At 46.5% G+C, this 17,305-nt stretch overlaps 1 protein-coding gene and 1 long non-coding RNA gene across 4 annotated transcripts in view; one reads left to right on the forward strand and one right to left on the reverse strand.

Annotated features, from left to right (window-relative positions):
• NELL1 (neural EGFL like 1) overlaps nucleotides 1-17,305 on the forward strand; it is a gene marked incomplete in the record, with an annotated part of 690,696 nt that overhangs the window by 659,408 nt on the left and 13,983 nt on the right. For all 3 annotated transcript variants that reach the window (XM_056527924.1, XM_056527922.1, XM_056527925.1), the window contains 1 exon segment: nucleotides 8,662-8,855. In XM_056527924.1, the coding sequence (XP_056383899.1) occupies nucleotides 8,662-8,855 (194 nt within the window).
• The window catches only part of LOC130277334 (uncharacterized), a 134,832-nt gene continuing 118,696 nt past the window's right edge, over nucleotides 1,170-17,305 (reverse strand). Inside the window, exon 3 of the long non-coding RNA XR_008845432.1 lies at nucleotides 1,170-1,267. This is a non-coding gene — a long non-coding RNA (uncharacterized LOC130277334). The remainder of the gene's footprint in view (nucleotides 1,268-17,305) is intronic.

Genomic DNA, 17,305 nt, shown 5'->3' on the forward strand with positions numbered 1-17,305 from the left:
TAGTAGTTATATTATTGTAAATAGAGCAGTATTACATTATATTATAGTATATTTTTACCATTGCCCTTTATGTTTCTCAGAATTACAGTAGTTTGTGAAGATCATTTTAATCTTTATAAATACAGTTTGGCGGTGTAGTTGTTACCGCTCAGCGTGGATGCAGATTCTACTTACTATGAATATGTCGGAATAAAGAAATTCTTAGGTTCGGCAGCAGGAAATAAGCAGCTGAAAAATGTCACATGTAAATATCGCCTAATAATGGAGTCAGGATGAGGGGTTATTTATCGGATACAATGTCCTTTTCATTCCCTGTAATGTTCCATGTGAAGCCGATTCCATCTGCTCAGTGTGAACGCCGCCCATCACATCCCGACAATATATGAAGTCCTTGTTTGCAGATTTTCTCCCGCCTGCGATTGGTGGATGGTGATTCCAGGCAGACTGATCACCATTATTATAGGGCTGGCGGTATATAGGGCTGGCGTTATATAGGGATGGTGGTATATAGGGCTGGTAGTATATAGGGCTGGTGGTATATAGGGATGGTGGTATATAGGGCTGGTGGTATATAGGGCCGGTGGTATATAGGGTTGGCGGTATATAGGGCTGGCGGTATATAGGGCTGGCGGTATATAGGGCTGGCGGTATATAGGGCTGGCGGTATATAGGGCTGGCGGTATATAGGGCTGGCGGTATATAGGGATGGCGGTATATAGGGATGGTGGTATATAGGGATGGTGGTATATAGGGATGATGGTATATAGGGATGATGGTATATAGGGATGATGGTATATAGGGCTGGCGGTATATAGGGCTGGCGGTATATAGGGATGGTGGTATATAGGGATGGTGGTATATAGGGATGGTGGTATATAGGGTTGGTGGTATATAGGGATGATAGTATCGCACTCGTATATATTGTAGTATAATAGATTTGGTGACTTACAGAGGATACATGGAGCAGATAAGACGATTTCTGCTGAAGACGACTTCTCTGTTATTATTGATCATTTGGTGGTAGGTACAGAACGTACCTGGCAGCGGGGACCAAACGTACCTGGCAGCGGGGACCAAACGTACCTGGCAGCGGGGACCAAACGTACCTGGCAGCGGGGACCAAACGTACCTGGCAGCGGGGACCAAACGTACCTGGCAGCGGGGACCAAACGTACCTGGCAGCGGGGACCGAATGTACCTGGCAGCGTCTTCTCTGTCTTGTTCTACCCTCCAGTATTCAGGAGTATTATAGCTGAGTAGGATTCACCTGCCGGATACAGCATAGAAGATGTTACATGTGACTTCTGTGTATCCTATTAACCCATTATTACATTTCCTTATATACAGGATAGTATACTCCCCACCAAGTCCTCTGGATTGTATACCCCTATATACACTATAGACACGCCCATGAGGTTCTCCATATTGTATACCACTATATACAGTACAGACACGCCCATGAGGTCCTCCATATTGTATACCCCTATATACACGCCCCATGTCCCCCACATTGTATATCCTTATACACTATAGACACACCCAGCGCTCTCTGGATTGTATACCCCTATATGCAGTACAGACATGCCCATGATGTCCCCCATATTGTATACCCCTATATACAGTACAGACACGCCCAAGAGGTCCTCCATATTGTATCCCACTATATACAGTACAGACATGCCCCATGTCCCCCACATTGTATATCCTTATACACTATAGACACTCCCAGCGCTCTCTGGATTGTATACCCCTATATACACTATAGACACGCCCATGAGGTCCTCCATATTGTATACCACTATAGACACTCCCCATGTCCCCCACATTGTATATCCTCATACACTATAGACACACCTAGCGTTCTCTGGATTGTATACCCCTATACACAGTACAGACACGCCCATGATGTCCCCCATATTGTATACCCCTATATACAGTACAGACACATCCGCATGTCCTCTATATTGTATACCCCTATATACAGTACAGACACGCCCTCACATCCTCCATATTGTATACCCCTATATACAGTACAGACACGCCCTCACATCCTTCATATTGTATACCCCTATATACAGTACAGACACGCCCTCACATCCTCCATATTGTATACCCCTATATACAGTACAGACATGCCCTCACATCCTTCATATTGTATACCCCTATATACAGTACAGACACGCCCTCACATCCTCCATATTGTATACCCCTATATACAGTACAGACACGCCCTCACATCCTTCATATTGTATACCCCTATATACAGTACAGACACGCCCTCACATCCTCCATATTGTATACCCCTATATACAGTACAGACACGCCCTCACATCCTCCATATTGTATACCCCTATATACAGTACAGACACATCTGCATGTCCTCTATATTGTATACCCCTATATACAGTACAGACACACCCTCATGTCCCCCATATTGTATACCCCTATATACAGTATAGACACGCCCCACATGTCCCCCATATTGTATACCCCAATATACAGTACAGACACGCCCTCACATCCTCCATATTGTATACCCCTATATACAGTACAGACACATCTGCATGTCCTCTATATTGTATACCCCTATATACAGTACAGACACACCCTCATGTCCCCCATATTGTATACCCCTATATACAGTATAGACACGCCCCACATGTCCTCCATATTGTATACCGCTATATGCAGTACAGACACACCCCACATGTCCTCCATATTGTATACCCCTATATACAGTACAGACACGCCCTCACATCCTCCATATTGTATACCCCTATATACAGTACAGACATCTGCATGTCCTCTATATTGTATACCCCTATATACAGTACAGACACACCCTCATGTCCCCCATATTGTATACCCCTATATACAGTATAGACACGCCCCACATGTCCTCCATATTGTATACCGCTATCTACAGTACAGACACGCCCTCACATCCTTCATATTGTATACCCCTATATACAGTACAGACACACCCTCATGTCCCCCATATTGTATACCCCTATATACAGTACAGACACGCCCTCACACCCCCCATATTGTATACCCCTATATACAGTACAAACACGCCCCACATGTCCTCCATATTGTATACCGCTATATACAGTATAGACACGCCCATGATACCACCCATATTGTATACCCCTATATACAGTACAGACACACCCCACAAGTCCTCCATATCGTATACCCCTATATACAGTACAGACATGCCCTCACATCCCCCATATTGTATACCCCTATATACAGTACAGACACGCCCTCACATCCTCCATATTGTATACCCCTATATACAGTACAGACACGCCCTCACATCCTCCATATTGTATACCCCATATACAGTACAGACACGCCCTCACATCCTCCATATTGTATACCCCTATATACAGTACAGACACACCCTCATGTCTCCCATATTGTATACCCCTATATACAGTACAGACACGCCCCACATGTCCCCCATATTGTATACCCCTATATACAGTACAGACACGCCCTCACATCCTTCATATTGTATACCCCTATATACAGTACAGACACGCCCTCACATCCCCCATATTGTATACCCCTATATACAGTACAGACACGCCCTCACATCCTCCATATTGTATACCCCTATATACAGTACAGACAAGCCCTCACATCCTCCATATTGTATACCCCTATATACAGTACAGACACGCCCTCACATCCTTCATATTGTATACCCCTATATACAGTACAGACACGCCCCACATGTCCCCCATATTGTATACCCCTATATACAGTACAGACACGCCCCACATGTCCCCCATATTGTATACCCCTATATACAGTACAGACACACCCTCACATCCTCCATATTGTATACCCCTATACAGTACAGACACATCTGCATGTCCTCTATATTGTATACCCCTATATACAGTACAGACACATCTGCATGTCCTCTATATTGTATACCCCTATATACAGTATAGACACGCCCCACATGTCCTCCATATTGTATACCGCTATATACAGTACAGACACACCCCACATGTCCTCCATATTGTATACCCTTATATACAGTACAGACACGCCCTCACATCCTTCATATTGTATACCCCTATATACAGTACAGACACACCCTCATGTCCCCCATATTGTATACCCCTATATACAGTACAGACACGCCCTCACATCCCCCATATTGTATACCCCTATATACAGTACAGACACGCCCTCACATCCTCCATATTGTATACCGCTATATACAGTACAGACACGCCCTCACATCACCCATATTGTATACCCCTATATACAGTACAGACGCCCTCACATCACCCATATTGTATACCCCTATATACAGTACAGACACGCCCTCACATCCTCCATATTGTATACCCCTATATACAGTACAGACACGCCCTCACATCCCCCATATTGTATACCCCTATATACAGTACAGACACATCCCACAAGTCCCCCATATTGTATACCCCTATATACAGTACAGACACGCCCTCACATCCTCCATATTGTATACCCCTATATACAGTACAGACACGCCCTCACATCACCCATATTGTATACCCCTATATACAGTACAGACACGCCCTCACATCCCCCATATTTTATACCCCTATATACAGTACAGACACGCCCTCACATCACCCATATTGTATACCCCTATATACAGTACAGACGCCCTCACATCACCCATATTGTATACCCCTATATACAGTACAGACACGCCCTCACATCCCCCATATTTTATACCCCTATATACAGTACAGACACGCCCCACCCTGTGCTCTGTTGACGTGTTGTTTCCTCTCTGCCCGTGGCGGTCTTTCCGCGGGGCGCATAGCTGGCAATCTGCTAATAAGTTGCCGTTGTTCGCACCTCGCCTCCCCGGAGAAATGTATAATAGATTAAGTTGGCTTTGTTCAGTGCAAACAAGTCTGTGTTACGGAGAATATGAGTAATACCGCCATCCATAATTGCCAACATCTGGCTTTCTATAAATCTGCTAAATTGCAAGGAAGACGAATTAGATTTTACTGTCATAAGTAAAGCAATTACAGGGCATCTGCAGGCGGGCGCCCCCCGGGGTCACGTGTAAAGCCCCGGCCCGCACAGCGCCCCCTAATCCGCTTTCCTAAATCGTGTTTACATCTTATTGTCCAATTATTCCCGGTTCGCTCCTGTACAACAAAGCCGACGCGTTCATTTATTCTTCCAGGTAGAAGTGAGAATCAATTTCATTTTTTTTAGTTTTTTTAGAATATTTGCCGGTTTAACCGCCCGTGGTCTGATTGAGCGCGGCCGGAGATCGCCGCCGAACAGACGCATCGCATACAGGGCTGAGGGATGATCCAATTAAGGCCGTAACGCGTGCCCCTCCCCCATCCTTAATGTACCATTGATTTTCTGCCCGTAACGAATATTATCTGTAAAATTGGTATCAGCCGCCGAACGTCTCACTCCGGTAGAGCGAATCGAAAGGAGAGATGGTGGACGGTCCTTACGCTCGGCGCAATTCTCAGATCCGTAAGATTCTTAATAACAGGGTGTCGTACTGTAAAGAGGAGAGGCGCCATCCAGACAATATGGCATTTCGCCAAGTAGCGATTTATTGATACGTTTGAGGGTTTCTTGTTGGCAAATCTGTAGGAACAATTCGTTCCTGGGATTGCTCAGTTGATACAGTCGAGAAGTGACCCTGCCATTTCACCGCTTTCCCTTTCGCAATCTGCATTCTCTTTTGTGGACTTTCTATTGTGCACAGAGCTTTACTGCAGCAACCTGACACCTAGACCTTGTGAAAGTGGAAAAGCAACAATCTTCAGGAGACTGGAAAAGCTGGGTGGCACGCATACTGCATGCCACCTAGCTTTTCTGGTCTCCTGAAGCCCCAACAGTGATAAGATTCTTGTTCTCCCTGCACTTTTCACCGAACTCTAATTCTTCTACGAGCGTGCAATAAATCACCTTGCCCACACAATTCTCTGCACCTGCCTGCTGTACAGTTAAATCATACTGCGTGCCACCCAGCTTTTCCAGTCTCCTGAAGCCACAGCAATGATAGGCTTCTTGTTCTTCCTGCACTCCTCCCCGAATTCTTACTCTTCTCCGAGCCTGCAATAAATCCCCTAGCCCCTGCACTAACTATTCTCTTTACCTGCCTGCTATACAGTTAAATCATTCTGTTTGCCACCAAGCTTTTCCAGTAGTCTGAAGCCCCAACAGTGATAAGATTCTTGTTCTCCCTGCACTCCCCACTGAATTCTTACTCTTCTCCGAGCCTGCAATAAATCCCCTAGCCCCCACACCAACTATTCTCTTTACCTGCCTGCTGTACAGTTAAATCATACTGTTTGCCACCAAGCTTTTCCAGTGTCCTGAAGCCTCAAGAGTGATAAGATTCTTGTTCTCCCTGCACTCCCCACTGAATTCTTACTCTTCTCCGAGCCTGCAATAAATCCCCTAGCCCCCACACTAACTATTCTCTGCACCTGCCTGCTGTACAATTAAATCATACTGCATGTCACCCAGCTTTTCCAGTCTCCTGAAACCACAGCAATGATAGGCTTCTTGTTCTTCCTGCTCTCCTCACCGGATTCTTACTCTTCTCCGAGCCTACAATAAATCCCCTAGCCCCCCGCACTAACTATTCTCTTCACCTGCCTGCTGGACAGTTAAATCATTCTTTACCATGACGTTGGTCCGGCAGCTGGACCTTTAATACTCTCCTAAAGCCCAAGAGTAACACGGTCATGAGATGTACCTGAAGTCCTATAGCAATGTTTCCCAACCAGGGTGCCTCCAGCTGTTGCAAAACTACAACTCCCAGCAAAGGCTCTCCGGGCATGCTGGGAGTTGTAGTTTTGCAACAGCTGGGGGTACCCTGTTTGGGAAACACTGCTATAGGACTTCCAGTCCCTCTCGTGATCGTGTTACGATACATTTTAAACGTATCCCCCCACTGAGTCTGTTTTCAGACTGTGGAACTACAAGTCCCAGCAGCCCTAGATTCACCATAGCATGGACCGTTTCTCTCGGTGTTTCTCCTTCTTAGACTGATCGCCGTTACCTCTACCCCCTCCTCCTGTTCTTCAATCTGCGCGACAATTGTGCCGCCCACACGGTAAATCTGTACAATGCAAACTTTACATTTAAAAAAGCAATTGCTGTGTATTGTGGGAGGAAAGAAACCTCGCCGCGCTTGTACGGATTACGGCGCAATATTATTTGTTAGAGCTTCTTAAAAAAAAAAGTGACTTATGGGGGTTTTACAAATAGGTCTGCAGCGTCGCCGCCGTTCTCTCCGGCTGACAACTTGATCTGTGGATGACCGGAAGTTTTAAACTTAAACTGCGTAAACCACGGCGACCTGAGGAGAGGCGTTACAGTGCACTGCGGATTAATCTGGATTATTACAAACAGCTGATTTATTCCCAAAACAGCGCCACCCCTGTCATCAGGTTGTGTGCGGTATTACAACGCGGCTCCATTCACTTCAATGGAACTGAGCTGCAATACCACGCACAACCTGAGGACAGGGGTGGCGCTGTTTTTAAAGGATATCATCTAGTTTTTTTTTTTTATTTGTAATCCATCCTGTATAATCTCTTTAATAGGAACTAGGCATGCTGGGAGTTGTAGTGGAGACCACTGCACTATACCACTATGTGGTGGGAATATATGGGCATTATATAGAGGTTTTACATGGGCACTATATGTTGGTGTTGTTGGAGCATTACACAATGCGGTGGAAATATAGGGGCCCTGTATGGTGATATCTGGGCACGATGGGGTGGAATTATATTGGCACTATGTAATGGTATTTTCTGGGTACTATGTGGTGGTATTATATGGGCATTATATATTGGTATTGCAGGGGCACTATGATATTGGGGTATTACAGTACAATGTGGTGGTCCCATATGAGCACTATGTAGTGGCATATTAGGGGCCCTGTATGGTGATATCTGGGCACGATGTGGTGGAGTTATTTGGGTACTGTATGATATTATAGGGGGGGTCTATGGTGATATGTGAGCTATGGGAACTATATGGTGGTATTGTAGGTGCACCATATGGTGATATACGGGAAATATGTAGTGGTATTATATGGATACTATATAATGTTATAGGGATTTATGGGCATTATGTGGTGGTATAGAGGCACTTTGCAGTAATAAATGGGTGGTATTATATGGGTACAATATGTTGATATTATAGAAAATACTATGGTGATATTATATGTGTACTCTACAGTGGTATTATAGGGGATTATATAGTAAGGATATTCCAAAATCAAAGATGGTGCAATGAAATAACAGGATTCGTTTTTGTTTTTTTTGCAGAAATAGCGCCACTCCGGTCCTCAGATCATGTGTGGTGCTGCAGGTCAGTTCCATTGAAGTAAATGGAGCTGTAGTACCACACACAACCTGAGGACAGGGGTGGTGCTGGCCGCTGGGGACCCCCGTGATCAGACAGGTTATCCCGTATCCTTTGGATGGGGATAACATGTCTAGCAGCGGAGTACCCCTTTAACTTATAGCTGTAATGTGGAGCTTTTATCTGACCTCCCACAATACACTGCTCAGCAGGGGGGGGGGGGGCTCAAAAATCTGGAAAATACTTTGACGTAATTGATCGAAACTCTATTTGTCTTTGCAGATATCGATGAATGCGCCCTAAGGACCCACACGTGCTGGAACGACTCGGCTTGTGTCAACCTAGAAGGCGGCTTTGACTGTCTGTGCCCCTCTGGACCGTCTTGTACGGGGGACTGTCCTCATGAAGGGGGGCTGAAACGTAACGGCCAAGTCTGGACCCTGAAAGAAGACAGGTGTTCTGTATGTTCCTGCAAGGTGAGAAAATGTTTCTTTATTAAATTGTATCCAATCTAGACAATGCTCTGTGAGCTCAACATCCTGGACTCCAGACTGATACCTTGTACATAGCTAGTCCTGCTCTCAGCTGAGAAGTGATACAATTGTATCCAGTCTAGACACTGCTCTGTGAGCTAAACATCCTGGACTCCAGACTGATACATTGTATATAGCTTGTCCTGCTCTCAGCTGAGAAGTGATACAATTGTATCCAGTCTAGACAATGCTCTGTGAGCTAAATATACTGGACTCCAGACTGATACATTGTACATAGCTAGTCCTTCTCTCAGCTGAGAAGTGATACAATTGTATCCAGTATAGACAATGCTCTGTGATCTAAACATCCTGGACTCCAGACTGATACATTGTATATATCTAGTCCTGCTCTCAGCTGAGAAGTGATACAATTGTATCCAGTCTAGACAATGCTCTGTGAGCTAAACACCCTGGACCCCAGACTGATACATTGTATATAGCTCGTCCTGCTCTCAGCTGAGAAGTGATACAATTGTATCCAGTCTAGACAAGCTACAACCATGGGGATGGAGAGCTCTGCATATGAGCTGTATACATAAAACGGGAAGAGATTTTTCACCATATAGAACTGTTATCACTATGTAGGACAATTATTGATTCTAGTTATGTCTATGAAATCAGGAATCACTCAGTGGGTAGTATACCGCACCCGAACAGCGTCGTCGCCCCTGTAATCCAGTCGTCTGGTGACACACTCGTCCGCTGACACACTCGTCCGCTGACACACTCGTCCGCTGACACACTCGTCTGGTGACACACTCGTCTGGTGACACACTCGTCCGGTGACACACTCGTCCGGTGACACACTCGTCCGGTGACACACTGGCTTGTTCTGCTGTCATCTTATTGACGAGTCTCCTGGATGTGAAGTCATTCGGGCTCTTCCAGGCATCTTGGGCTTTGAGGATTGTAGACCCGAGATCACTCATTCTCTTTCCTCTGCTGCACTAGGCTTTGTCCAAATTGCTCGTAGTAATTTCTGCGTAGAGTCCATTGATGGACGTGTATTTTTGTGGCTCCGGCGTATCCCGGCACAGTCTTCATGGCTCCGGCGTACCCCAGCACGGTCTTCATGGCTTCGGCGTACCCCAGCACGGTGTTCATGGCTCCGGCGTACCCCAGCACGGTGTTCATGGCTCCGGCATACCCCAACACGGTCTTCATGGCTCCGATGTACCCCCGCACGGTCTTCATGGCTCCAGCATACCCCGGCAGTCTTCATGGCTCCGGTGTACCCCAGCACGGTCTTCATGGCTCCGGCATATCTCAGCACGGTCTTCATGGTTCCGGCGTATCCCAGCATGGTCTTCATGGCTCCAGCATACCCCGGCACGGTCTTCATGGCTCTAGCGTACCCCGGCACGGTCTTAATTGCTCCGGCACACCCTGACACGGCCTTCATGGCTCCATCGTATCCCGGCACGGTGTGTCCTTTTCCCGACACGGTGTGACTACACCTCATCCATCAATGACCTTTCCTTGGGTCATTGATGGAACCCACTGGATCTGGGGCCCATCTTCCTTATGATAAATCCTCCTTCTCCAGGGCCCTGACATCAAGCGAACCCCTGAATGAGCCAAGATGGCGGAACTTACTCCAGATCCTCCTCATGGACCTGAGTCTCCCCTTCCAGATGAAGTTTCGGTAAAGTTTGCACCTGACTTCCCATAGCTGTGTAATCATCCGCAGAATTATACGGGATATGCAAATGCCGACTATATTGGCGCCCGACACCTGCAGCAGCGTTTTCTGCACATTACTTTGGGGCGTCTGTTTCAGAAGAAGCAAATCTCCAACCTGAAATCATTTATGAAGTGACACTTTACAGATTAGTTTAATATGCAGCTTTCTATTTTGGAGCAGACAACACAGCTGTGTGAACGAGAGAGACGGCGGTGTGGGGGGGGGGGGGGATGGATAAGAGATAAAAATAAATACTCAGTTTATATCAGACATTACATGTATAAACAGTAATAAGCTCAATGGAGACCTATGGATCATTGTTGGAAAGGGCGTCTCTCCATATGGGTCATAACGTATCTCACAGCCGGTATAACAGGGGTTAATGTTGGGTCCCCTCAAAATAACCCAACACACAGTCATTAATATGTAAACCTTGGCAACAAAGGGAAGTGCACCACTAAGGGGAAATGTCAAAATGGCTTTAATTCAGACCTGACCAGTTGTGAATCATGGTTGAGTGGTCCCTCCCCCAAGGAGCATGAGATTCCCTGTGCTATGCTCCACCCAGGCATAATGACTCCCTGTCCTATGCTCCTCCCTTTCCTAAAGATTCACTGCATCATGCTCTGCCCCTGTATATGGAATAGTACCGTGTCATGTCCCGCCCCTGCTTAAAGATTCAGTGATAAGCCCTGCCCCTGCGTAATGCTACGCCCGTACCAAAAAATTCCCTATGTCATGCTGCGCCCCTTCAGAGAAGATTCCTGTTTCATGCCCCGCCCCTTCAGCGAGAATTCTAGTTTCATGCCCCGCCCCTTCAGAGAGAATTCCTGTTTCATGCTCCCCCCTTCAGAGAGAATTCCTGTTTCATGCTCCGCCCCTTCAGCGAGAATCCCAGTTTCATGCTCCGCCCCTTCAGTGAGAATTCCAGTTTCATGCTCCGCCCCTTCATTGAGAATTCCAGTTTCATGCTCCGCCCCTTCAGCGAGAATTCCAGTTTCATGCTCCGCCCCTTCAGCGAGGATTCCAGTTTCATGCTCCGCCGCTTCAGAGAAAATTCCTGTTTCATGCTCCGCGCCTGCAGAGAAAATTCCTGTTTCATGCTCCGCCCCTTCAGAGAGAATTCCTGTTTCATGCTCCGCCCCTTCAGAGAGAATTCCTGTTTCATGCTCCGCCCCTTCAGAGAGAATTCCTGTTTCATGCTCCGCCCCTTCAGAGAGAATTCCTGTTTCATGCTCCGCCCCTTCAGAGAGAATTCCTGTTTCATGCTCCGCCCCCCAGGCCTTGTACACATTGTATCAGATTTGCTCTTTTAAGACCATGGAGCATAAAGTAGCGCTCCTTATTGTAACTCTGTTTGCTCCAGACACGCTGGATTTGGCTGGCACGCGCTGTAACTTGTAACAGTGTATCGGCACAGGCCCTGCACGCAGTTTATTATTTCACAGGAGACGGGGTGAGTGACTGCCAACATTCGCGGGGAGGAGCGGTGGCGGTATTAATAATGATTGAGCGCTCAGCAGTCAGGAATCAATGAGCGAGTCATTCGTAATCACCCTTATAATTTACAGCTCCTTCTTCTCGCCCAGTAATTTAGCTCCATAAATAAATTACGAGACGCGTTTTATACCCGCGTCCCATCACTACAACATGAAAACAACAGAACCCCGAACCGCCACGGCGCTGTACTCTCCAAACGCCGTAAATTTCAGGATACCATTCCTCGTTGCAGGTCCGGGCGTACGGAGGTTTTATCAGCTTTTTGTGCCTTTTTATTGTAACGAGTGTTAATATTTTGCCGGTTATTAGCCGTGGGGGATGGGGACTCTGCACCTGTCGCCGCGGCAGCCGGCGTAATGACAAGTAATACCTTCGCCATCATTATGGCAGTGAATACTGGAGATGATGGTAATTGAACGCGCTGAGAATTGAGGGAACGTTGCGGGTAATGACTGTGGGTACGATGCCGGAGCGCTGACCTCATTCAACCCAGACATCTGCACACAGACAGCGCACCATATGCCGCCTGTACCGGGAGGACCGCATGTGCAACGGTTCACGAATAGTCAGGGATAAATTGGCTGAAACACGTTGGGTCTAATATGGTTACACTCGTCTAATAAAACCTGACCTTGTAATGCAGCTGGATAAGAGGGTGCGGACAGTGATGTAGGGAGTCCCCGGGGGTACAGTAGACCTGCCATGGTATAAGGAGGTGAACAGAGGGATCACATAGGGGAAACAGCAGCACAGAGGATTTCAGGAGCAGAGTGAGGTACATGGTGGGAGGAGCAGGGTCCCAGCAGCACAGAGTATTTCAGGAGCGGAGTGAGGTACATGGCGGAAGGAGCAGGGTCACAGCAGCGCAGAGTATTTCAGGAGCGGTCATAGACTAAGAGGTACATGGCGGGAGGAGCAGGGTCACAGCAGCGCAGAGTATTTCAGGAGCGGAGTGAGGTACATGGCGGGAGGAGCAGGGTCACTGCAGCACAGAGTATTTCAGGAGCAGAGTGAGGTACATGGCGGAAGGAGCAGGGTCACTGCAGCACAGAGTATTTCAGGAGCAGAGTGAGGTACACGGCAGAAGGAGCAGGGTCCCAGCAGCACAGAGGATTTCAGGAGCAGAGTGAGGTGCATGGCGGAAGGAGCAGGGTCACTGCAGCACAGAGTATTTCAGGAGCGGAGTGAGGTACATGGCGGAAGGAGCAGGGTCACAGCAGCACAGAGTATTTCAGGAGCGGTCATAGACTAAGAGGTACATGGTGGGAGGAGCAGGGTCACAGCAGCACAGAGTATTTCAGGAGCAGAGTGAGTGGTCATAGACTAAGAGGTTCATGGCGGAAGGAGCAGGGTCCCGGCAGCGCAGAGTATTTCAGGACAGGAGTGAGCGGTCACAGACTAAGAGGTACATGGTGGAAGGAGCAGGGTCCCAGCAGCACAGAGTATTTCAGGAGGGGAGTAAGGTACATTGCGGGAAGAGCAGGGTCACAGCAGTGCAGAGTATTTCAGGAGGGGAGTGAGCGGTCATAGACTAAGAGGTACATGGCGGAAGGAGCAGAGTCACAGCAGCGCAGAGTATTTCAGGAGCGGAGTGAGCAGTAATAGACTAAGAGGTAAATGGCGGAAGGAGCAGGGTCTCGGCAGCGCAGAGTATTTCAGGACAGGAGTGAGGTACATGGCGGAAGGAGCAGGGTCACAGCAGTGCGGAGTATTTCAGGACAGGAGTGAGCGGTCATAGACTTAGAGGTACATGGCGGAAGGAGCAGGGTCACAGCAGTGCAGAGTATTTCAGGGGCGGAGTGAGCGGTCATATAGTAAGAGGTACATGGCGGAAGGAGCAGAGTATTTCAGGAGAGGAATGTTCTGCTCTTTTGGGAGCACATAGACTAAACATTAGATGGGGCAGGGTTTCCCAACCAGGGTGCCTCCAGCTGTTGCAAAACTACAACTCCTAGACAGCCTTCGGGTGTCTGGGAGTTGTAGTTTTGCAACACCTGGAGACACAGATAGTGGAAAGGACAGAATCCCCCAGCAGCACAGAGTATTTCAGGAGAGGAGTGAACAGATCATGTTGGAGGCTTGCGTATTAAAGGGGTACTCCAGTGAAAGTAGGAGCAAATCCCCATAGCAAACCTCTCCTGCTTTGGACAGTCCCTGACACGGGCAGAGGTGTCAGCAGAGAGCACTGTGCTCAGACTGCAAAGAAATTCTAAAAGAGAAGAACTTCATGTGGAGCATACTGCAGCTGATAAGTACTGGAAGGATTAAGATTTTTAAATAGAAGTAATTTACAAATCTGTTTAAAGTTCTAGCACCAGTTGATTAAAAAAAAATAATAAATAAATAAATTGTTTTTCACCGGAGTACCCCTTTAAAGGGATGAGGTCCCCAGCAGCACAGAGTAATTCAGGAGAGGAGTCAACAAGCAGATCACAATATATATTATGTCGTGACCCACCGGTGTATGGCGGGACCACGGGTGTAGCGGTGTAGGTGGTGCGGTCAGATGGTATTAACCCCCGGGGCAGTATGTTGTTAACCCCTAGTGTTCGTGACGCCAGTGTGGTTTTAGGGTTCAGAACACCACACGCCCGGTTCCTCCGCTATCCCAGTTGCTAGTAGTGAAATGAGAGTCCACAACCAGTAATGGGTTAACGGAGGCTTTACTGAGTATAGGACAGATGGAATTATCTTCACAGCTAAGGCCAGAGAGGTGGCCAGGACCTCGCAGCTTTCTGGACCAATATACTTGTAATTAACTTGACTGGAGATTGGACTTGACTTGACTATATACAGGACTGGACTAGTTTCAGTGACTGTAGACATAGACTTGAGACTTACTGGAATGACTGTAGCTTTTGGGGTCTTCCAGATGCTGATCACTTGCACTGAGTTGTTGCTGTGCTCAGTCAGGTAGCATAAGAGCTGAGAGAGTGAATTGTAATGGCCGCCCCTTTATATAGTGGGGGGCTGGACTAAAGCCCATTGGTCAAGCTGCGGGTCATAGGTTAACCCCTTAAGGACTCAGGGTTGTTCCGTTTTTGTACTTTTGTTTTTAAAAATCATAACCCTTTCAATTTTCCACCTAAAAATCCATATTATGGCTTATTTTTTTGCATCACCAATTCTACTTTGCAGTGACATTAGTAATTTTACCCAAAAATTCATGCCGAAACGGAAAAAAAAATCATTGTGCGACAAAATCGAAGAAAAAACGCAATTTTGTAACTTTTGGGGGCTTCCGTTTCTACGCAGTACATATTTCGATAAAAATGACACCTTATCATTATTCTGTAGGTCCATACGGTTACAATGATCCCCTACTTATATAGGTTTGATTTTGTCGTACTTCTGGAAAAAATCATAACTACATGCAGGAAAATGTATACGTTTAAAAATGTCATCTTCTGACCCCTATAACTTTTTTATTTTTCCACGTACGTGGCGGTATGAGGACTCATTTTTTGCGCCGTGATCTGAAGTTTTTATCGGTATGATTTTTGTTTTGATCGGACTTTTTGATCACTTTTTATTCATTTTTTAATGGTATAAAAAGTGACAAAAATACGCTTTTTTGGACTTTTGAATTTTTTTGCGCGTACGCCATTGACCGTACGACTTAATTAATGATATATTTTTATAGTTGGGACATTTACGCACGCGGCGATACCACATATGTTTATTTTTATTTACACTGTTATTTTTTTTATGGGAAAAGGGGGGTGATTCAAACTTTTATTAGGGAAGGGGTTAAATGACCTTTATTAACACCTTTTTTTTAACTTTTTTTTTGCAGTGTTATAGGTCCCATAGGGACCTATAACACTGCACACACTGATCATTGTTATCCCATAGGGACCTATAACACTGCACACACTGATCTCTCATGCTGATCACTGGCCTGTATTAACACGCCTGTGATCAGCGTTATCGGCGCTTGACTGCTCCTGCCTGGATCTCAGGCACGGAGCAGTCATTCGCCGATCGGACACCGAGGAGGCAGGTAAGGGCCCTCCCGGTGTCCTGCAAGCTGTTCGGGACGCCGCGGTGAAATTTCACCGCGGCGGTCCCGAACAGCCCGACTGACTAGCCGGGATACTTTCACTTTCGCTTTAGAAGCGGTGGTTAGCTTTGACCGCCACTTCTAAAGGGTTAATACCGCACATCGCCGTGATCGGCGATGTGTGGTATTAGCCGCGGGTCCCGGCCGTTGATGAGCGCCGGGACTGACGCGATGTGATCATATCGCGGGAGCCGGCGCAGGACGTAAATATACGTCCTGCGTCGTTAAAGGGGTACTCCGGTGGAAAACTTATTTTTTATTTTTTTTTTAAATCAACTGGTGCCAGAAAGTTAAACAGATTTGTAAATTACTTCTATTAAAACATCTTAATCCTTCCAGTACTTATTAGCTGCTGAATACTGCATAGGAAATTATTTTCTTTTTGTAACACAGTGTTCTCTGCTGACATCACGAGCACAGTGCTCTCTGCTGACATCTCTGTCCATTTTAGGAACTGTCCAGAGCAGCATATGTTTGCTATGGGGATTTTCTCCTACTCTGGACAGAGATGTCAGCAGAGAGCACTGTGCTCGTGATGTCAGCAGAGAACACTGTGTTACAAAGAGAAAAGGATTACGATTTTTTAATAGAAGTAATTTACAAATCTGTTTAACTTTCTGGCACCAGTTGATTTAAAAAAAAAAAAAAAAAAAAAAAAAAAAAAAAGGTTTTCCACTAGAGTACCCCTTTAAGCTGGTGCTCTTTGGGAGGACATGTGACAACAAATCATGTGACTGCATAACATGTGTCAGACTTACAGGTCCTTTGTACTACCTATAAATTAGGATACTGTCTAGGCATTAAAGTGATATACACAACATTCTGGAAACAACAGGGGGGAGCCCCCAGGTCACTGAGGGTCTCAACCTGACAGGGCCTAAGGGTAGTACAGGACCATGTCCTATACTGGGACATTACAATTAATCAGGTTATAGAGTTATATAGTAAAAGGGAATGGGTCCCCAGCAGCACAGAGTATTTGAGGACTACGGTACAGACCAGTAGTGTCTATTTGATGTGGAATACATCTGACTGGTCTGTGTCCGGTCTGATCTGCTCATGGGATGTTACAGACAAGGTCCCGGGCGCCCGGTATCGGAGCAGCATGCTGGGATTTGTAGTCTCCCAACAGATAATAAGCCTCTG

The sequence above is a fragment of the Hyla sarda genome, chromosome 6, assembly GCF_029499605.1.
Source record: "Hyla sarda isolate aHylSar1 chromosome 6, aHylSar1.hap1, whole genome shotgun sequence".
Taxonomy (NCBI): domain Eukaryota; kingdom Metazoa; phylum Chordata; class Amphibia; order Anura; family Hylidae; genus Hyla; species Hyla sarda.